This window comes from Saccopteryx bilineata, chromosome 2 (genome assembly GCF_036850765.1).
Source record: "Saccopteryx bilineata isolate mSacBil1 chromosome 2, mSacBil1_pri_phased_curated, whole genome shotgun sequence".
NCBI lineage: Eukaryota > Metazoa > Chordata > Mammalia > Chiroptera > Emballonuridae > Saccopteryx > Saccopteryx bilineata.
The window spans coordinates 144,874,044-144,897,745 of NC_089491.1; the positions used below are offsets into that span (position 1 = coordinate 144,874,044).

Below are 23,702 nucleotides of genomic sequence, written 5' to 3' on the forward strand. Positions count from 1 at the left end.
TGTTCTGCAAAGTACTCTTCTCTCTTCCTGACTCCAGGAATAGCAAAAAGGTTGCAAGGAATTTGGCTGAAGAGAGGGAACATAGAGTCTCTCTGCTTCTGTTTTTTTCTCCTGCATTTGGCCTAGGAGGTGAGTCTGCTTCCAAATTAAATATAACCTCTGCTCCTAACCTGTGTGTGTGGGTGGTGTTGGGAAAAGAAAATATATCCAATTGTTCCTACCAAGGCTGCAGCCCTGGGAGAAGAGTGCATGGGGTACACATCCTTTTGTAGGGATTTTAGGGCTTAGAATAAAATAAAATAAATAAAAATGTGTACTACAGGCAAAACAAGTATATGTCCTCAAATACTAGCCATGAACAAATGGGGGGGGCAGAAAAAATATTTTGTGTGTGAGCCTTTTATGGATATCACCAGCCTTGAGAGTCCAGTGCACAGATGATATGGGCTGCCTACCTCAGGGTTAGAGCTGGGAATAAGTTAGAGCAGTATTTTTCAACCAGTGTGCTGCAAAAACTGTTAAAACATGCACTGCCTGACTACTTGGGGAACTGACCTCTTTTCCCTTACGTTGTCACATAAAAAATTGACAACAGCCAACACAATAGCCTCCTGGTGTGAAAGAATCAAAAGTATACTTTATTTTTGTCAGATTAACAAAACATAATATATATTTTTTGGAATGTCACAGAGTTTTAGTAATTAATTTATCCATGCCATAAGATGAAAAAGGTTGAAAATTGCTGAGTTAGAGAGAAAGAAAGCTTTTAAATCCTATTCTCTTGATGTGGTGTGGGTCAAAACCCTTCCTCCTACTTGGTTGAAGGAAAGCAGGCCAGATAAAAGAGCCACTTTAAATTCTAGACACATTGACACATTTTTTTAATGATAGATGTTAGTCATTTTTTCCCTGTTATCCCTACTTCTTACATAGATGTTTTATTGGAGGAATGTTATAAATATTGATATATACTAAAATCATATTTGTTTTAGATATTTATATTTTCTTAAGTACTGGTGTTAATGTCTATTAACAAGAATTATTGTAATTGGCTTTGTTCTAAAAAAAAATAAAGCAGTTTTCACACCTTTAGCAATCCTGGTGTGAAATATTATTCTTAACTTATAGGTACCAAATTCTTCCCTAATCATTCAGAAGAGACGTTCTTCCAAACATCCACTCTTGTTTCCCCTTTTGAAGGGGTTATTTGCATTACTGGGCGAAAGGTTTTCCACTGGGATCTATCTTCTCATGGTAGTAACTAAAAATATAAAAGGCTTTTTGCTTATTCTTCCTTTCTTTCTCTTAGTCTTAAAGTCACTGCCCTACTTCTCTTTGGGAATGCAAAGCCTACCAAAAAATGATCCCAGTTGACTTTTACTACTTTATCTCTCTCCATTTCTCTAAATATTTTCTGTAGTCAAGTATGACTTTCTACTCTTTGAACCTATCCCTGATCATCTATTTGTTTTGGGGTATTTTCATATACCCCCAAATTAGTCTATCAGCAGCAGTCACTACTTCACATCCATATGGTTCTTTCTGTTCTGACCCACCTATACCTGCCCATACCTGTTGACTGGCCAATCGCTTGGAAAAGCCCCAGTGTAACCTTCACTGTAATGAGAAACCCATGTCCTTGCCAAGAGAGATCCTTTGGAGTAGTACCAACATTTCCATCCTTCAGGCATGTAAACAGTGCTGGAGTTTTGCAGCATAACAATCAGATTGCCTCCTTGAGATTTCTACCATACTTTTTGACTTGGACTCCCCCATTCCTAAAATCACAAAATCTCAAATAGTTCCATCAGTTTCTGCTTTAAACTTCTGTATTAGCTTCCTAGGACTGCCATAACAAATAACCACAAACTGGGTGGCTTAAAACAACAGAAATTTACTCTCTCACAGTTCTGGAGGCCAGAAGTCCAAAATGAAAGTGTTTGCAGGGCTACACCCTTTCCAAGGACCCTGGGGTACAATTCAATTTATTTTCTCTCTTCCAGCTTCCAGTGGCTCCAAATGTTCCTTGTCTTGTGGCCACATCACATTGTATTGTATCTACTCTTCTCTATGTTTCTCTCATCAGGACACTTGTCATTAGGTTTAGAGGCCACCTCTATATTCCAAGATGATCTTATGCCAAGATCCTTAACTTTATTCCAATCTTAAAAGGGCCCCCAAAGACTCTTTTTTTCAATCAAGTCACATTCATAAGTTCTGGTTACTTGAACATAGATATGTCTTTTTGATAGTAACCATTCAACTCACTAGAGTCTCTCTTTTTACCAGCAGCTCAAAGCCTTTGAAAGGTATCTGGAGGGGAAGAGGGGCCACGCTATGCAGTGTTGTAACAACCAGCTCTATTTTCCACATGGAGAGCCCTGCACACACCAAAACATCACCTTCCCTCTTCCAATTACCTAAAAGAAGTCCCTATGTATGTAAACTAAGACAAACAAGTTTTGATTGGTATGAGGGGGGGTGGAGGAGGTAGGAGATCAAGAGGCAGAATCAAAGCAGAGGAGAAGGCAAAGCCAAACTTTTCATCAAAAAGTCAAAAATATATGTCAAATATATAGAACAAGTTCAGCCTGACCTGTGGTGGCACAGTGGATAAAGCGTCGACCTGGAAATGCTGAGGTCGCCAGTTTGAAACCCTGGGTTTACCTGGTCAAGGCACATATGGGAGTTGATGCTTCCTGCTCCTCCCCCCCTTCTCTCTCTCTGTCTCTCTCTCTCTCTCTCTCTTTCTCTCTCTCTCTCTCTCTCTCTCTCTCTCTCTGTCTCTCCTTATCGTCTCTAAAAAATAAAAAAATTAAAAAAAATATAGAACAAGTTCATAACAAAAGAAGAGAAACAGTGGCAAAATTAGTGTCTGATAGGGTTAAAACTGGCAAGATGAGGCATGCGATAGTCTGAGCCACACAGGGATCTGTCCAACAGTAGAAACTGGACACTGGGATGCTTAGCATTTGTGGTGGAGACAGGTACAAGATTTTAAAAAGCTACTTATTCATGGTCTGCATTGCAGATAAATATATCCTAACTAATAAGATAATGAGTCATACAGAAGCCTAAAGAAATAAATTTTTCACATAAGTGGTATACAGGTATTTACATGCATATGTATGTGTAGGTAAATGACTAAGAACATGTGGAAATATTTTAAGAGAGCTTAAAGGAATGTATAGTCCTGCCCAGGTTGTATACTTTGTCATGTCTTGATTAAATAAGGAATTTCAGACTATATCCTACCCATAATTTATAATCTTCCCCTCTGAATCTAGCATCTAGTACAGAGGTTGGGAACCTATGGCTTGTGAGCCAGATGTGGCCTTTTGTGATGGCTGCATCTGGCTTGCAGACAAATCTTTAATAAAAAAATAATAACGTTAAAAATATAAAACATTCTCATGTATTACAATCCATTCATTTCCTACCACTCATGTTCATGGTTGCGGGTGGCTGGAGCGAATCACAGCTGTCCTCCGGGACAACACCAAATTTTTATTGGATAATGCGTAACATACACAATTTGTTGTATGGCTCTCATGGAATTGCATTTTAAAATATGTGGTGTTCATGGCTCTCTCAACCAAAAAGTTTCCCGACCTCTGATCTAGTAGTATGAATTCTGAAAAATATTTGATATATATTAATGCAGGGGTCTCAAACTCGCGGCCCGCGGGCCGCATGTGGCCCGCCCACCAATTTTGTGCAGCCCGCAGACTGGCCCGCAGACTAATCCACGAAGTTTGATTAGTCTGCGGGCCGCACAAAATTGGTGGGCGGGCCACACGGCCGCGAGTTTGAGACCCCTGTAATGGATTATTGCAACATTATCACTGCCCCCAAAGATTTAAACAACGAATCAACATATAGGTACCCTAAAAATATATCATTCACTGCCCATACAACACATCAGTGGCTATCCATAAAATTTTTAATTGCCTCAATTGTACCCTTGCCTCAGAACCTTTCTAGATTCTAACTTGATAATACAGCTTCTTGCTATTCAAATTGTAGCCACAGTACTAATAGCACAGACAAGACCTAGGAGCTTGTCAGACCTTCTACCCTTGACTCAGTAAATACAGTGTGTCCATAAAGTCATGATACACTTTTGACCAGTCACAAGAAAGCAACAAAAGACAATAGAAATGTGAAATCTGCACCAAATAAAAGGAAAACCCTCCCAGTTTCTGTAGGATAATGTGGCAACATGTGCGCATGCGCAGATGATGAAGTAACACCATATATACACCGGAGCAGTCCATGGCCAGTCGAGATGTGGACGGTACAGAGGAAAGTTCAGTGTGTTCTGTGGCTCGCTAAATTTGAATCCGTTGAATCCAAAGTGCAACATGAATATCAGTGCGTTTATAACGAAGTGCCACCACATAGGAATAACATTACTCGGTGGGATAAGCAGTTGAAGGAAACTGGCAGTTTGGTGGAGAAACCCCGTTCTGGTAGGCCATCAGTCAGTGACCAGTCTGTAGAGGCTATATGGGATAGCTACCTAAGGAGCCCTAAAAAAATCTGTGCATGAGCCCACATCGAACTGCACTGAATAGGTATGAAACTGGGAGAGTTTTCCTTTTATTTGGTGCAGATTTCACATTTCTGTCATCTTTTGTTGCTTTCCTGTGACCGATCAATAGTGCACTATGACTTTACGGACACACTGTAGATCACTTATATGCATATCACCCTTCATTGTTTGTTGTTGATTAAAAACCTCTTCTCTAACTCCCTTGAACTTAACAGTTTGTCTTTCCTAGTTTTAATTTTTACTTAAATCCAATAGAATATGTGCCATTTTCTCAAAATAGTAAAATAAAGATGGGAGATTATAAAAGAGATATCATTTGCCTGACCAGACAGTGGCGTAGTGGATAGAGCATCAGTCTGGGATGCAGAGGACCCAGGTTCAAGACCCTGAGGTCGCCAGCTTGAGTGTCGGCTCATCTGGTTTGAGCAAGACTCACCAGCTTGAGCCCAAGGTCGCTGGCTTGAGCAAGGTGTCACTCGATCTGCTCTAGCCCCTGGTCAAGGCACATATGAGAAAGCAATCAATGAACAACTAATGTGCTGCAATGAAGAACTGATGCTTCTCATCTCTCTCCCTTCCTGTCTGTCTGTCCTTATCTGTCCCTCTCTCTGACTCTCTGTCACACAAAAAAGTGATATCACTCAAATAATATTCTCTATTTAATGTTCTTTTTATTTAGATCCCCCAATTATTGAAGGAAACATGGAGGCGGCGAGAGCAGTGGATTTAATCCCATGGATGGAATATGAGTTTCGTGTGGTAGCAACCAACACATTGGGTATAGGAGAGCCCAGTATACCATCAAACAGAATTAAAACGGAAGGTGCTGGTATGTAGAAGAAACTTTTTAAAATTTAGAAGGCTTATAAATACAATGTCACTTTAACATATAGTTGAATATATTTGGAAATAAATAGTGCTCTGAGGTAAGTGATTCATCTAAACACTGTTTGTATATGTATTTGACCCAGGGGATATATGTTATGTCAAGACAGTCAAAAACAAACATGAAATTTAATAATATTTTTACAAAATGAATGCAGGGAGAGAGGTAGATTGAAACTACTGCATATTCCACTAAAGACCACTTAAATGAAATTATATTTATAATACAAACTTTAATGTAAACTGTGAATCTTAACCAGGCTGACTATTGATCAAGCATGATTTAAAAGGTTCACAGTTTTGTGAGGCATGTCTCTCAAACTCATTTATAATTCAAAGGCCATGTGGATGGGTGGGGTGGGAGGATGGGTGAGCAAGGAGTGGAGAGAATGTGATGAGGACTTCTCAGATCTGGACCGCGTGAGGAGTCATAGCATCTCTGAGAAATAGCTGTTCAGATTCACTCTGAATATGCTCTTCTATCACTGCTCAGCTTTGGCTGTTCTTTCAATTTAGGCTCACATTTTTTTTTAATGCTAAATTCCAACTCCATTTAAATAGCCTTCAGTACAAGAAGCACTACACTCTATGTTCTTTCCCCCTATATTACTAGGCAAAAATATAGTTCTGATTCTAATAACAGCTCTTTTTTTCATTAACCCCTGTATATGAAATATAAAATATTTTATAGGATCTCTGAGTTTGTTTATTTATACTATACCTTGCCAAAGTTTTATTTTCAGTGTTTTATTTGGGAGATTTTATATGGATGACAGACTACTATTAAAATCTTTGATATCATAATATCACTTATCCATATTTCTGGCTATCTCTTTGACCTAACTTCTAAATAGGCTTATTTGAATGTCTTTAGTTTTAAAACTGAACTATTCATAAGACTTCCTTCAATAAGCTATCTCTCAAAGTTTAATGTAACTTCATATGATTTACTAGATTAAAAAATGATGATACTGTAATGAAGGAAGAAAACACTAAAATACTAATCTGCACTGAGTATTTTCACATACATTTCTGTTGATTGTCATAATATTTTAAAGTAGGTATAGTAATTAATGAGAAGAGCCTTAATGTACATTAATGAGAAGTAGACTCAGACACACCAAATAGTTTATCTAACTTAATATAACTACTCGGAAGATTCAGAATCCAATCCTGGCACCTCTTCTCATTCACTGAGCTTTTCTCTTAAATGCATCCATTTCAATGAGCCTTTATTAGTTCTAGCAGAAGCTGATTTTTCATCCTTATGTGAATCCAAATATGACCTAAATACTTTTTTGTTGTTATTGCTTTAGTATGACCATGGGTTGAGATAAAAAAAAAAAAAAAAGTTGTTCTTCACAGATCATTCCCTGTAGAATATGGAGGTAATATAAGTTGATGTTTTATAGAACATAGATACCACATAGCCAGGATCCTGTGTGTGGTTTTTATTACTATTTGCTAGAGCTTGATATGTTTGTGACAGAGGCTTCTGTGCACTGGGCTGCACACAGCTGCCCTTTTCAGAAAAGTAAAATTGAAAAGAAACTGGGGTATGAGCTGACTAGAGGTTTTAACTGTGTAATATTATGTACAGGGATAATGCACTTAATTTTATTTAACAAATATTTATTACAAAATAAAACTAAAAAAAAGAACATCATTAACTTGGTTTAAGTAAAATTATTTCAGTTAAAAAATTATAACATACCCACAAATATACTTTTTTAAAAATCTCATTGAGCTTGGTTATTTTTTCTATGTTTTCTGGACTAATACAACACTAGGTCTTATCTGAACACAGTTTTGAAGTACAGAACTATTCATGAGAAAGATAAAATACTGCCATTTACAACATGGATGGATCTTGAGAGTATCATGCTAAGTGAAATAAGTCTGACAGAAAATGTCAAGAACCATATGATTTCACTCCTATGTGGGAAATAAAACTGATAGCAACCAAATGAACAAACAAGACAAACACACAGAAACTCATAGACACAGACAACAACAGTATGGTGGTTACCGGAGTGGGTAAAGGGGATCAACTATATGGTGACAGAAGATTTGTCATTGAGTGGTGGGCACACAATGCAATATACCAATGATATTTCACAGAATTGTGTACTTAAAACCTGTATAATTTTTATTAATTCCACTCTATTTAATTTAAAAGGACTTAACAAACTGTTAACGAGGAGGAAGGATGCTTTTTCTGTCATGGATAACAAATGAAAACCTTCTCTTCTCCTTAGTAATTGTTACAAACAATATCTTTGTTATGTTTCTCAGAAAATAATTGGTTTAATATAACATAGGTTGATTATATGGTCAGAATGATCATATCTGAGATTTTCTTTTATTTTAAAATAGAAGTGATTAAAATTAAATATGTTATTAAGCATTACAGTAACAAAGGTCTCTCCAGAGAAATAAATTCAACCTGATTCTTTTAGATCTCAATTTATGAATATAACTTATATTTAATATCATATTTAGAAAATATACTTTTTGATGTTCTTGCTATCGGTAATTTGAATGCAACTGAAGACTTTTCAACCTCAATGACTTCTTATCCTTAAAAATACTGGGAAAATATTTGTTTCAGAGTGATACCAAACCTAAAAATTTGGCGAACATTGTTACTTTCAACCAACAACTTTTTGACATTACTTTTTTAAGCATTACCTCCTACATTATGTTTGTTCAAATGGTATTTTGTTAAAGAATTACTTCCCTATTTGACTGAGAAAATAACAAGTCCACTAGAGAAGTTTTCAAAGCCAAACAGACACACAAACCTATAAAGTGATAACAATCTTATTCACAATCCAGGATATAGCTCTATAGTGACATGAATGATTTATTCTTTTCAATTGTGAAAAATTAAATCCTGTAATCTATAACGCATTTGTTAATCTTTTACAAAAATATTTTAGGATCTTATATTAATCATCTTTTATGGGTCCAATCTTTTATGTACTTGCTTTATTATCAGACAGAACACTAAGCTCTACTTCCGTGGCTTTGCTTCATTCCCACAATAACTGTGTAAAATTGATATTATTATTTCTAATTTCATAGATAATTAGATTAAGGTTACACCCAGCTGATGTGAAGCAACACTGGGATTCAAATCCAGGACTTTCTGACTCTAAGCACTTGCCTCCTAAGCTGCTTCCCGGGTGGGCAGTGTAGAGAGCTGGAGCTCCGGGGCCTGATCCTGCCGTAGAACCCTGGTGCTGCCAGGAGCACACCACTTAACCTCTCTGTGCCTCAGGTTTCTTATCTCTAATAAAAATTATGTTATTAGCCTGACCTGTGGTGGCGCAGCGGGTAAAGCGTCAACCTGGAAATGCTGAGGTTGCCGGTTCAAAGCCCTGGGCTTGCCTGGTCAAGGCACATATGGGAGTTGATGCTTCCAGCTCCTCCCCCCTTCTCTCTCTCTGTCTCTCTCCCCTCTCTAAAAATGAATAAATTAAAAAAAAAATTAAAAAAAAAAAATTATGTTATTAGATCATTTTTATGATTAAAAAACATGTAAGAAAAGCAGTGGATACTATCTAATGTGTAATATTTGCTTACTAAATTTTATGCTGTTAATACTGTTTTAAACTTTAATATGCTTATAAAAATATCTAATCGATTATCTCATGTGGCAGTATATTTTCTTTTTTTATAAGCATAATAGAGGATAATATAATTTCATGTAACTTTGAATCATCTTAAGAGAATAATGATATATATATATATATAATACAATAAAATGTAACCAACTTCCTCTTTAATCATTTTTCTTTCATCCTGCTTTCAAAAGATTGAATATGCATGAAACTGGACCCTTACATTTTTTATCCTTACAAGAAAACCAAATACTTTCTAAAACAGGGGGATGTTTGTCTTGTCATATACCATTCTATCAACTCTCTATTATGTTCTGTGGGGTAAAGCTTGGGTCCCCTTTGATGGAAAGGTTGCTCCTGCTTCATTATGCTGACTGAAAGCCATGACATTATCTAATGCAGCACATGCCCTTATCTGAACAATTACTTAATATTAAGATCACAGTGCATAGTTGGGTATATTCTTTAAATTCAGACAAGTGAATTATAAAATGGAAGGTCCCAAATGAAGCATGAGAATATATGTTTGTAATTCATTATAACCCATTTAATTTTGACTGTCCAAAAGAGATAACAAAAGCTTTCTTCAAAGTAATGTGTCGTTGTAAGACATAGCCCCATAGCTAACAGCTTGGCAGGTGCAGCTGGTGAGTTGACATCCTAAAAATGATGCATTTAGGTGTAGTTTGACAGCTTTGGCATTTATTTACCAGATCAACCTAAGACGGAAAAAAGCAAAATAACACCAGAATCAACACTTTCATATCATAGAAAGATATTTAATTTCATGTTTAATAAAGCTGTTCTGCCATTTCATTTAGTTTTATTTTTAATTTTTAAGATATGTTTGATAAAGGAGAGGGATGGTGATAAGAACATATTTTGTAGTTAATAAGGTATATGTTAAAGTTAGTTACTGTCATTAGTAATAAAAGAGATGTAAAGAAGCAGAGTAGATTTTTTAAGCCACTAGGAGACCTAATTTAGTTACAGCTTCTCTACATGTAAGCAGTAGAATCTGGGCTAGTTAACTAATTTGTTTTGGGACTCATTTGCCTTTCCTGTAAAAAGAGCATAACGCTATTTCTCCACATACAGTTGACCCCTGAACAACACAGGAGGTAAATATGCCCACTTCGGCGCAGATGAAAATCTGTATGTGTATTCTGATTACCCCTAAATTTAAGTACTAATAGCCTACTGTTGACTGGAAGCCTTACCAAAAACATGAACAGTTGTCTAACACGTATTTGGCATGTAATATGTATTGGATACTGTGTTCTTACAATAAAGTAAGCTAGAGAAAACAAAATGTTAAGAAAATTATGAGAAAATACATTTAAAGTACTGTATTGTAGTTATCAATGCTGTATGTTTATATTGTCTGTTTAAAAGAAAAAATTGTTCAAATAAATGTTCCTACATAGCCCTGGTTGGTTGGCTTTGTGGTAGAACATCAGCTTCCATTTGTGGAAGTCCTATGTTTGATTTCCGGTCAGGGCACACAGGCATGCCCATCTTCTTCTCCACCCCTCCTTTTCTCTCTTTCTCTTCCCCTCTCACAGCCATGCATCAATTGGTTCTAGCCTCAGGCGCTGAGGATGCTCCCTGGCCTCTCTTCAGGTGCTAAAATAGCTCGGTTGCCAAGCAAGAGAACAATGGCCCCAGATGGGCAGAGCATCGCCCCGCTAAGGGGCTTGCAGGTGGATCCCGGTAGGGTAACCAGAGTCTGTCTCTTTGCCTCCCCACCTTTCACTTAATAAAAAAAAATGTACTTGCACATTTCAAATCCTTTGTTGTTCAAGAGTCAACTGTATTTATTTCAAAGTGTTGATGTAAGTATCCAATTATGTGTGGTGTGTAAAAATCATTTCTGAGTTCTAAATTAGTCTTTTATTAAGTTATGCTGCATTCATTGAGCAAACTTTTATAAAATAGGATTATTTAACATTGAATTTAAATTAGTCATATATAGTTTATTTCTATTAAATTAAAGAGAGCATCTTCATGACTGGAATTAGATTTTATCCATGTAATCTTTAGTGCTTAAAACAGCACAGTGCTTAAAATTATTTGTCGAAAGAAATAGAACCAGGAGGATAAGATGATGATTCTGACCATTGGACAATCAGAGAAGATGAAAAGAGAAGCATTGATCAAAACAACAGTGGTATTTCCATATCATGGTTTAGAAGAATTCATTATCAGATAAAATTTATTTTGTTTGAAAACAAGGTTAACATATGCATTAGATGTTTCTGTTTTTATTTAGTTATTTATTTATTTGTATTTTTCCAAAGCCAGAAACGGGGAGGCAGTCAGACAGACTCCCACATGCACTCAACCGGGATCCACCCAGCGCACCCACCAGGGGGTGATCCTCTGCCCATCCTGAGCATCGGTCTGTTGAGACCAGAGTCACTCTAGTGCCTGAGGCAGAGGCCACAGAGCCATCCTCAGCGCCGGGGCCAGCTTTGCTCCAATGGAGCCTTGGCTGCGGCAGGGGAAGAGAGAGACAGAGAGGAAGGAGAGGGGGAGGGGTGGAGAAGCAGATGGGCGCCTCTCCTGTGTGCCCTGGCTGGGAATTGAACTCGGGACTCCTGCATGCCAGGCTGACACTCTACCACTGAGCCAACCAGCCAGGGCCTCTGTTTTTAATACACTGAAAGAAATAGAATAGAAAGTGTTAATTCTTTTACTAAATTTAAATAATCCATAGTTGGTTTAGGTTCTTCATAATTTTATTATATGTATGATTATTTCAGATTGTAGCATTCTTTTCTGTCCATGCAAACATTTCCCCAGATGACCTATTTTTATATTATCATCTCACTGAGCAGTTAATAAATTTACTCTGCTCCAACCATTTAAATGTCCTGTTTGAAGAGATTAAGTAATATGATTTGGTAGTTACAGAGTAGTCATTGAAATGTAAAGTACAGCCCAGGGTATATAATCAATAATATCATAAATATGTATAGAGCCAGGTGGGTAACTGAAATATGAAGGGAGCACTCTGTAAAGTACCTGATTGTCTAACCACAATGCTGTGCATCTGAAACTAATACAGAATAATAACGAATGTAAACTGTAATTTAACAATAAAAAAATTAAAAAAAGAAAGAAATGCTAAAAGAAAGAAAAAATAAAACAGATGTGAAAGAAATTTATAAAACAATTTTTCTGTTTGAGAACAAATACCAAATAAACAAACAGACCTACAATTTCAGCCTGATAAGTTCTTAAAACATTAACGGTGTTGTGAACTATCTTGGCCTCTAGTTTCTTACTTATTATGGAAAAGAACTGATGTTTACATGGTAGATGCATTTGGAGTGTTAACAATCTGCTCCACCATCAGACCAGGAGACCGTAAGAGCTAAAAAGAATTATTCTAATTTGAATATACAAATAATATACAGGGAATCCTCGGGTCATGACAGTTTCAACATATGACATTTCGAGTTTATGACACTCCCATGAAAACTTTAAAAAATTGAGATGTGAGTGTTTTGGCTTACGCCATTAGCATTTACTTAAAACTACATGGGTGAACTAGTTTGGTTGCATGCGGCGTAAGAATACACAGTAACCTGGCCTATGAGTGAGTGAATTGGCTTTGTCCAGTACGCTTACCTACACCGTTTTGGACTGTTAAAAGCACATGTTTGTGTTAGGGTAGAGTGTGTTTCCACTTACACCAAAATTCGGGTTATGTCACTATCATAGGAATGAAACTGTCGTAAGCCGAGGACCCCCTGTATAGTTCATCTGATTCATTAACACTACTTCAAATATATATATATACATATTTAAAGAAAGAATAAAAGCAGAGGTAAGGCTTTAATTCTGTTGGTTTTCTAGTTTCTAGAGCATTATTTATATAACAATTCTGAATCACTTACAAAAATAATGGGTTACTTGAACACAAGTACTGCCATACAATCGCAGTCAATCTGATAACCAAAATGGCTACTGAATAATCAACAGGCAGGTAGTGTGTGCTACCTGGATACACTGGACAGAGGGATGATTCACAGCCGAGCAGAGCAACAAGAAGTTTTATCACACTACTCACAACAGAGCAAAGTTTAAAGATTATAAATTATTTGTTTCTGGAATTTTCCATGTTATATTTTTATACCTGGAATGACTGTGGGATAACTGAAACTGAAGAAAGTGAATGGATAATGGGGTACTATTATTGTACTTATACTCAAATTATTTCAGCATTCATTCAAATCTAAAAGTAAAATTGGCAATATTAGTTTCTTTTACTAGAAAGAAAAAAATAGCAATGCCATTGGCATGCTATAAAAAAAGTATTTTAGGTATATGAATGAAATATAGAAACACTCTTATAAACAGTAACAGAGAGTCATTATTAGCCTGAAATCATGGCAAAACAACAAGTTAAAAGCCATCACTATTTTAAAACTTTCACAGTAAAATTATAAATATTGTTTATTCATGATTAGTTCAGTAATTCTGTATTTTTTCTAAATATTTGTTTAAATTTATTTTTAATGATTTATTGTTAAAAGAAAGTATAGTTTGTTCATTGCTGACTGCCCTAGACCCTACAGTTAAATAAGCTTCTTTGTGCTCAGGGAGATTTACTTCCCTGAAAGGAATCACTATTTGGCCAGGACCTCCTGTTCCTGCGGTCCGAAAGCAAAGACAGAGCACCTCGGGGCTCTCTGCTTGGGTTCCTGTCACATACGCAGGTCATGTTGAATCCACCTGTGAAACACTGTCCCTTAGCAGCTAAGACTACAACTGAACATTCAAAGCTAAATAGAGAAAATTGTCAGTAATTAATCCAAAAAAAAGATACGAAAACTTTCTATTAAGAGATATAGTTACTTTTATTTCTGTGCTTTTGCTTGTCTTACTTTAAGCATCATGAGCTCCATGAGTAATTTTGGAAGAGAAATTCAATCTTGAATTAGTTACCTGAAGCATGTTAAAGAGCTTAAAATAAACATTTTAAAATGAAATAGAAATAATCAATCTAATGTAAATATACTCCATTGTTTAGCTCTGTTCTAAATTAAAAGGTTAATATTCGTTATAATGAAAAGGATTATGTTGAAATGATTTGGGGAATAATGCTTGTTCTGGTAAAGGCAATATTTACACTGTCATAAATTATTCTAGAGAATTAGTTTTGAGATTATTTGCCTGCGACCACTATATTTGTATATAGAGTTAAACACAGAATTATTTGATTTATTCATTAATTATAGCACAGCATAGTCTTTATTTCTCCATAGCATGGAGAGTTTTAACTTCAGAATATGAGTTATGGGATTCAAAGAGTTTCCAGGAGTTATTTTAATATTCCAGACTTCAATATAAGTTTTATCTAAAGTGCTACAAGTAAATTCTCTTTTAAAATCTCTGAATTTAATTTCATTTCTATGACTAATATGATGACAGTCAAATATTAAAATAAAATCTCTTTAACTTCAGATAAATTTCTCCATCAGAAAAAATCATGATATGGTTTTACAAGTATAAATAAAAGCATGCATTTTGTTTGTGTGCAATTAATATATATACTTCACTGAAGAATTTGTATAACTAATATTAGGAGGAGTTTTGAAATATCTTTGAATCACAATTATTGGTTAGGATTTGCAAATCAGTAATTAAATTGCTTGCTTGAGTACTCTGAGAAAGCTGTGACTATTTCTTATTGGGAAAGATTTGGAGATTCAACAAAGAACTGATGTTTCATTTTTCTTTTAAAATGTTAACAGATCTGGGAATGATATCTCAGACTGGAGCCAGACCATTTGTGTGGGAAAACTTATGTCCTCTTTAAAAACACAGACATCATTCGTGTGACTGGGTAACTCTTCTCAAGAACCTTGAGTGCAGGAACAATCTATGCTTATGATCTGTACAACTCCAATGAGAAGCAAATCCAATAAAATGCTATGTATAATAAGATACAGTAGCCAAATCCAATAAGATGCAGCCCCTACCTTGAAGAACTTTCAAGGGGAAAAAATAACTTAGAGGAGAAACAAAGAGAAGGCCATTGGACTTGGCAGTTAGAATCAATTTAATGATTCTGTGGAGGGTGATATCAGTCATCTGAAGTAGAAAACAGTTTATAGGTTGTTAAAAAGTAATTATGGAGTGAATTAAAAAAAAAACAATCATATCCATTCTTATTTGCAGTTCAGCGACAAGAAAAGGTGTGGTGGCTTGGAAACTGAGAGGAAAATAGTATTACAAAGTGACTTTTAAGGATGAAGAGACTACAAAGAGTAGGGTCTCTACAGTAGGGAGACTGAAAACTAAGGTTTGATAAAAGAGGAAGGGATTGAGGGAGAGCCGAAGTCACTGATGGATCAAGGTTCCAGAAGAGATTTAGGAACCATAAACACAGAGCCATATGAGATTTCTAATATTTTAAGAGACTTGGGGGGAGCATTTTCCTATGTTAATGCTCATGTGCCATTTCTTAACAGTTATTTGTAGATTGAAGCATAAATTTAACACAATAGTTAGGTGTTAGATAGTCCCAGGGTTCAAAAGTAAGACCTATGAAATATTTTTTTTTCAACAAAGCATATCTAATCTTTCAAAATTATACTAAATGAAGGGTCACAGAAAATTAAAAAATAAAAATAAAAAGGATGGGAGAGGCAAATTTGTTTTGCTATCTTTTGCTGAAGGAAGCTGGCACATTGCTTATGGCACGGAATCAGTTTTTATCTTGACAGTAAAACAGATTATTACAGCTACAGTGAGGCATTGCCATTTTAATTGAATAAATCTTATCTGTAGTTTATTTTTCCCAGTGAAAGAAAAAAATTATTGTTTCTGTAGTGAATAAAAACTCTATCATCAGAAAAATAATCCCAGAGCCTCTATGTTTTGTGATTTGTGTGTCTGTTTCAGCACCGAATGTGGCTCCTTCAGACGTGGGAGGCGGAGGAGGAAGCAACAGAGAGCTGACCATAACCTGGGCGGTGAGTCTTAACCAGCTGTTTCTCACAGACTGCTTTACCTATGCATAATCTCAAACCCATTTTGTTTCCTGAAATAAAGTAAAATAAAAGACTATGCCCAAAGCACAAGCAAGAGTAAATTACTAAAAGATTTTTTTTTTCTTATATGCATTTCAGATTTTACCTGGCTTGCTGTGGCTTAGTGTACAAAAATAGATTCTTGATATTGGGGGATCTGTTGGCTTCAAGGATTAACAAACTTTCAACTAACTATCTGATTCCAGAGATTTTTTTTAAAAAAATTCATTATGACCTTGTAACCCAACTGTAATTTATAATATTTTTACTGGACATTCAAAATTCCAAAGATTTGATTTTAAAAGCTTTTATATCAGTACCTATTTTTTAATTGGAGCTTGTTTCTCACTTGAGACTTACTTAAAGCACTAAGTATAAGCAATCATGGTTTGTCAGTCTTAGAAGTCACCCAAGTGTGTTGTAATTGAGATACCTAAAACATGTTATTAGATTTCTATGACCCAGTGGGGAGCTCCACATCAGAGACTAGGATGTCTGGAGAACAATGCTTCTTAGCTGGAATTTCAAAGTGAAGATACTAGGGACGGGGAAGTCTGTTATCGCACAAACTTGTTGACTTAGACATCTGACATTTATCTGGCTAGCATGTTTTATATGGCTCCATGTATTCATTAAATATTTTTAGTATTTAATCACTGCAGATAGTCAAAGAATATAACTTGGGCTCTAGAGACTTTTGAAGACTGTATGGATAATGGCCAGGTTTTATTCTTTACATAAATCTAATTGGCTTATATAAAAGTAGATGTTTAGCAAAAATTGAGTCCACTCTTTGCTGTACAGTCAGATTTTTATATTTGGCATTTAGAAAAAAAAGATTTGGAAAAACAATGCCTCTTTTTTGATATGTAAATTCTTAAATTCAAGATAAGATGGGTGGGGAATGTGTAAAAAAATTCAGACTTAGAAATCTTATTCTAAAAATTTGAAAAGAAAGTCTTTGGGAATAGGGCCTGAGAATCATTTAATTTTGAAAATTTCATATCCAATCTGATATATATACTTTTGATCATAAAAACTAAGAGAACTAGCAATAAGAAAAAAAATTTAAACTGTTGTAGAAGTGTTAACTTATATCCTTTAATAATAAAACATCACATTTTGCACATTTTTGTGATCATGCTTTCCAATGTCTGTAGTTAACTCTTGAACAGCATGGGTTTGAAATGCTCAGGCCCACTTACAGACACCTTTTTTCAATAAATACAGTAAATGTATTTTCTCTTTTTTATAATTTTCCTAATAATATTTTTTCTCCAGGTTACTTTATTATAAGAATGCACTATGAAACATAAAAAATATATATGAGTCCATAGTTTATTGGTAAGACTGCGGATCAACCATAGGCTATTAGTAGTTAAGATATTGGGGACTCAAATGTTACGTACAAAGTTTTGATTGAACCAGGGGATCAGCAGCACCTCTAACCCCCACATCATTCCAAGGTCAACTGTATCCTGTCCAAAAGTACAATTTCTTCTACTCTTAGAACTTTATACCGTTTCATATATTCCTTTTTAATATAAGTATATTCAAGCAACTGTGTTATTAGTGTAAGATTTTTCCTAGAGAAACTTTAATTGGATTTTCTGGTGAAAAAAAATGTAAATATACAACCTGCACTTTTATCTTATTGACTAAAGATGACTAAATGATTAGTATTCTCTAGAACTAGCATGAAGTCAATGTTTATAAATAATGAATTGTCAAGACTAGCATAGACTTCTTTCTGGAACAACTGACACATGTTATTGTAAGAAACTCTGAGAATAATGCAAAACACGACACTTTCAGTATTAGTCAGAGTCCCAGAGCCAGCTTCCTACAGATGAGTGCAAAACTTAGCCCCTCCTCCTTTCATTTCTCTCTTGTCTTCTTGTCTTCCTCTGAGCAGTTTCTATTGTTTGATTACAAGACATACTTAAGAGTCCTGTAGAACACTCTCATCATTGTCTTTCAAATCTAAAAGTCATTTATTCATTCAGTAAATAAATGTTACTTGAGGCTTTGACCTAGGTACAATGGATAAAGAGGTAATAAAAACTGAGAAAAACTTGCCCTCTTGAAACTTACATTCTAGTAGTTGAGGGAGACAATAAAGTATATGATAAGTAAAATATATAGTGTATATCATGAGACACTTAAAGAGAAAAAATAACAAAACAGAGAGGTGGGATATGGAGTATTGTATAAAGAACGTGGAAATGGCTGATTCTATGGCCAGGGAAAAAATCAAGTAGGTGATTTTTACCTCAGGCAAGTGAATGGGAGAGGCCTTCTATATGTATAGAAGAGCATCCTAGGTAAAAGGTAGAGAAACTAAAAGTAAAAAGGCCCAGAGTGGAACCCCTTCCCCTCAACCAAGGGATGTTCCAAGAATAGCAAACTTGATAAGTGAAGTCATCACATGTTTGAGCATCTTTTACACTGGAAATTTCAAACAACACTCTCTTATAAACTAAGTACAGGGGGTCCTCGGGTTAAGACACAGTTCCATTCCTACAGCAATGACATAATGCGAATTTTGGTGTAAGTCAAAACACAACCTCGCCTAAGTCACCTACCTACCCTAACAGTTGTAAAATCATAATCTAGAGAGTAAAAAGACAACTAAACCAGAGAAAAAGGAAAAAGATAAGGATGTAAATATACTATGCTGTATACTGTACTGAGTATTCTTCCACTGTGTGCAACCAAACTAGTTTGCCCATGTAGTCCATAAGTACAACACTAATGGTGTAGGCTGAAACACTCACATCACAATTTTTCAAAGTTTTTATGGGAGTGAGCATTGTAAACTTGAAGCATCATATGTGGAGACTCGTAACCTGAGCACCCCCTGTATATATTTTTACAAAGAAAGTGCTCCATATGTGTCATTATTATTTTTGGCATAGGATTTCCCCTCCTGTTAAATGTATAGCTTAAATATATTTAATATTTTAATTTTATTTAGCCTTTGTCAAGAGAATACCACTACGGCAACAATTTTGGTTACATAGTGGCATTTAAGCCATTTGATGGAGAAGAATGGAAAAAAGTTACAGTTACTAATCCAGATATTGGTCGATATGTCCATAAAGATGAGACCATGAGACCTTTCACTGCATTTCAAGTCAAAGTTAAGGCCTTCAACAACAAAGGAGACGGACCTTACAGCCTTGTAGCAGTCATTAATTCAGCACAAGATGGTAGGTAAAAATAAGGCCTTCCTAACATGGCAAGGGAGGACAAACCTAGTTCTCTGGTAAGCGTTTCATCTTTTAAACCTTACTTATTACGATCTTTTTATATACTTAGCATTAAGTAAATGAATATTATTTTGAGCCAAATTAAAATGTCAGTTTATCCACTTCAATGACAAGACATTGAAGTTAGAATTATCTCCACTAAAATAGTTGGCTTGGACCCCTGTTCCTGGCCCCTTGATTCCAATTTTGCAGTCAGAAATCCTCTATACTTGATTGGAATTTCTATATGTCTGTGCATTCATGAAATTTCCTATTTAGAAATTCCTTAACTTTTATGGTAACATTTCCTCCTTTTAACCTAATTTGTATAATTGTAGCATTTATATAACTTTTTGCCATTACAACAGAATGCTAGAATTTTATTAAAGTAAATCTATGCATAAGTCTATGATAAAGAAGTCAGAAAGCCAGTTGAAACTTTTTCTTAGAAAGGGAAATATTTACAAGGCTATTTGAAAAAAAAAATACAAGTACTGGCTCTAATTGTTTTATAGAAACTAACAGAACTAAGCATGCCCCAGAAGACTTTATACATCCATGCTAAATAATATATAGTTTTAAACGTAATTATATTGATTTCTTAAGCTGTGGTTTTTATCTTTTATTTTTCTACTAAAAAAGATAAGACCTTGTTATTTATTTATTTTTATTTTTTGAGAGAGAGGAAAAGGGAGGGAAAGAAAGAGAGAAAGAAGCATTCAACTAGTTGTTTCACTTAGTTGTACCATTGATGGCTCCTCATACATGCCCTGTTCAGGACTCCAACCGGAGACTTGGCGCCCTTGACTCTGGGCTCTAGATGGCAACCCCAGGATTGAACTGGCGACCTCAGCGTTCTAGGAGGATGCTCTATTCACTGTGCCACTGGCCAGGGCAAGACCTCATTATTCTATCTCTTTACTCATGTGCACTATGTAAATAATTAATAGTTAAAAAAGCAAACAGAGGTTTCATTGCCTTCTGACCTAACACATTTATCCTTGGCCGAGTTGCTCTTTGTACATGTGCAAGAAGCACAAATGAAAGGTTTGAAAACTGAAAACTATGTAAGATATGCTTCTGATCTCTTAGAGGAAAAACACTATTAGTTCATTCAGTTAGCATTATTTTTACTCCAAAATAAGCATTTAGCAATCCCTGGAACTCATATATACTCTTCAATCATAGAGTTATCACCTTTCATATTTGTTTAAAATATAATATATATTCAAGTCATCTCATGTTCTTTACTTCCAATACAAACATGAAAGGCAATTTTATATATATATTTAAAGTACATTTGTCTATACACACACATCCTTTTTTAAGTTATTTAACTAAACACAGAGAAAGAACAAAAAGCAGAAATTATTTATGTTTATAATCAATTCAGGACTTCTCAGTCCTGAGTAATAACTTCTCTATGCTTGTTCTGATTCAGCAGATATTTAATGGCCCGATGTAAATAGTTCAAACAATGAGTGCTTCTCACAGAGAAAATAAAAGTGAAAAGTATTTTAAAGTTATCCTCTCACCCAACATCAATTTTTTTTATTGCTTTATTTGATGTTAAGGTAATCAGACAAAAACCCATTTTTGTCTTCTGTTTAGTCATGGCCATCTGTATTAAAATATATTTCTTTCCTAAATGTTTCACGAGTCTCATAAAACCTGCATGTGCCAAAACTTGTATGTGTTCACCTTTTCTTTTATTACTAAGAATCAATCATAGTGCTACATGTTTACCTTGATTTGGAAAGGCAACAAAGTCCTTATGCAGGACATTTTTAACATAAAAGAGGATTATGGCTTGTTAATAAAAGATAATAAAAATTGATCACTCCTGCTTAAAGTTTTCCTTAGTTTCTTTGTGTAAGTTTCATAAAGGATGTAAATTACTTGTTTTGTCACTGAACAGAGGCTACTTTGATACATATTTGACTTGATGCCCAGATAAAAGATTAGACTTATGAAAGTTTCTCTGAGTCCAAGAAGCAATAGATGTCACAACATGTTTCAAAAGATCTCAAAAATAAAATACAAAGTCAAAGCTTAAACATAAAAAGAAAAAGGACAGTATTGCTGAGTGTCTTTAGCTCATATAAGTAGAAAGTGTAAGAAAACTGAAAATTAATATTAATGAATAATTTTCTATTAGAAACACAAATTTCCTATTTTTGATAATGTAGAGTTAATGAGCATATTGGTTGGAAGAAACAAGAAAAGTGGTGGTGTTGTTGCTCACAACTATCAGAGAAACTCAGAAGCTTTCCACAGTTTATAAAAGTGTGTTCCTGTATACATGTATATATGTCTGTGTCTACATTAACATTTATGTCTGTGCATGTATCACTGATGACCATAAAATAAGCATTAGAAAAATAAAGTGAGGCCCTGGCCGGTTGGCTCAGTGGTAGAGCGTCGGCCTGGCATGAGGGAGTCCCAGGTTCGATTCCTGGCCAGTGCACACAGGAGAAGTGCCCATCTGCTTCTCCAACCCTCCTCCTCTCCTTCCTCTCTGTCTCTCTCTTCCCCTCCCACAGCCAAGGCTCCATTGGAGCAAGGTTGGCCCGGGCGCTGAGGATGGCTCTGTGACCTCTGCCTCAGGCACTAGAATGGCTCTGGTTGCAACAGAGCAACGCCTCAGATGAGCAGAGCATCGCCCCCTGATGGGCATGCCGAGTGGATCCCAGTCGGGCACATGCGGGAGTCTGTCTGACTGCCTCCCCGTTTCCAACTTCAGAAAAATACAAAAAAAAAAAAAAAAAAACAAAGAAAAGAAAAATAAAGTGATAATAAAATTGTTGGACTTCATTTTGTAAATATTAAAACTATTTAAAATATTAAACTATAGTTGTAATTAATTCATAAAGCAACTGATGCTATTTGAATTTTATATTATGAGTATCTTATATATGAATATAATGTTTTCATCAAATTTCAGCTCCTATTGAAGCCCCAACAGAAGTAGGTGTAAAGGTCTTATCGTCTTCTGAGATATCTGTCCATTGGGAGCATGTTGTACAACAAATCGTGGAAAGCTATCAGGTGAGTTTGATTTTTATCAGATTAAATGTACTTATTGATAAATATATCATGTTGCATCTTCTATGTTTTGTGTCCCACTGATGAATGTGGCAAATAACATTATCTTTTATATTTTTAATATGTTGAGCATGTGTAAGCTAATTGTTAAGAGTCAAGCACTAACTGACTGATCTAGGAGAGATATAGAGTCCTATGTATTGACATACAGCTGGCCAAAATAAAAACTAGGTTAATGGCTCCCATAGTTAAGCAAGATCTTTTGATACACACATTCTCATTCAAGTGAATTTTAGTTATTTTGGAAATCATTTTGGTAATTTATAAAAGTATCCTTAGATTGTTCATCCTATTTGACTCAGTAGTTCCAGTTCTAAAGGAAACAATTATAAAATATCAACTATATGCCTCAAAATGTTACCTATAAAGGCAGAAAATTAGTAACACTCAAAATATCCCAAAGAAAACCTCCTGCACTGATCATCAAGGAACAATAGTAATTAGCCAGATAGAAAGGAAACAAGTCTTAGTCAAAAGAGACCTACAATGATAGTTCGGGTCTTTAATACAGTGCTAAAAATTAAACTTTATTGTGTAGGAAAAGTGAAGTCATCTCACTTTTTTAAGCCCAAAAAGTTAAAATTAAGAAAAATTGACATTATCTTACCTTTGCAGATGAGCAAATGGATGCAAAGAGATACAATGACTTGCCTCAGTTATCACTAATGAAAAGTGTCAGAGAATCTAAGGCTTGGATTATTTGATTCAAAGTTCAAGGCTTAATGCCACAACATGAACTTTTTTGTTTTTTGGTTTTTAACTCAGTGCGCTTGGAGCTGTGGGCAGTAAGCTGCCCACCCAGGCAGCTTGTCCTCTTGTTTTTTATTTTCCCTTTCTTTATCTGTCCATGGAATATTTGTTCCGTGGGGGCAGGCTTTTGTCTGTTCTGCTCTCAATGCCAAAACAGTGCTGGACACACGATAGGCCTGAAATACATAGTATTCTCAGAGTACCAACAGAGATACTGACTTATGATCAAGTAAAGTGTTATAACCTGGCTTTCTCAAAGCCAGGTTTCTGAAAGGTGACCTCAAAACCAACCCAAATTTTTAGTTATAAACACACAAACTGACAGGAAGTTTTTTTTTCTTCTATTTTTTTTTTTTCCCGGTACTATGGAGTAGTATGTGGGTCAATCTCAAAGTGCCTTTAGTTAATCTTTGCAAGGGTTTGGTGGAAATTTAGAAAGCAGAATTATAGGAATGGAATGAGAAGACCCAATATTCATAACTTA

General features: G+C 35.3%; 1 protein-coding gene across 3 annotated transcripts in view; it reads left to right on the plus strand.

The window, feature by feature from the left end:
- Positions 1-23,702, plus strand: part of CNTN1 (contactin 1) — a 388,569-nt gene that overhangs the window by 308,149 nt on the left and 56,718 nt on the right. For all 3 annotated transcript variants that reach the window (XM_066258119.1, XM_066258117.1, XM_066258118.1), the window contains 4 exons: positions 5,235-5,384; positions 15,985-16,055; positions 19,090-19,324; positions 22,308-22,411. In XM_066258119.1, the coding sequence (XP_066114216.1) occupies positions 5,235-5,384; positions 15,985-16,055; positions 19,090-19,324; positions 22,308-22,411 (560 nt within the window). The remainder of the gene's footprint in view (positions 1-5,234; positions 5,385-15,984; positions 16,056-19,089; positions 19,325-22,307; positions 22,412-23,702) is intronic.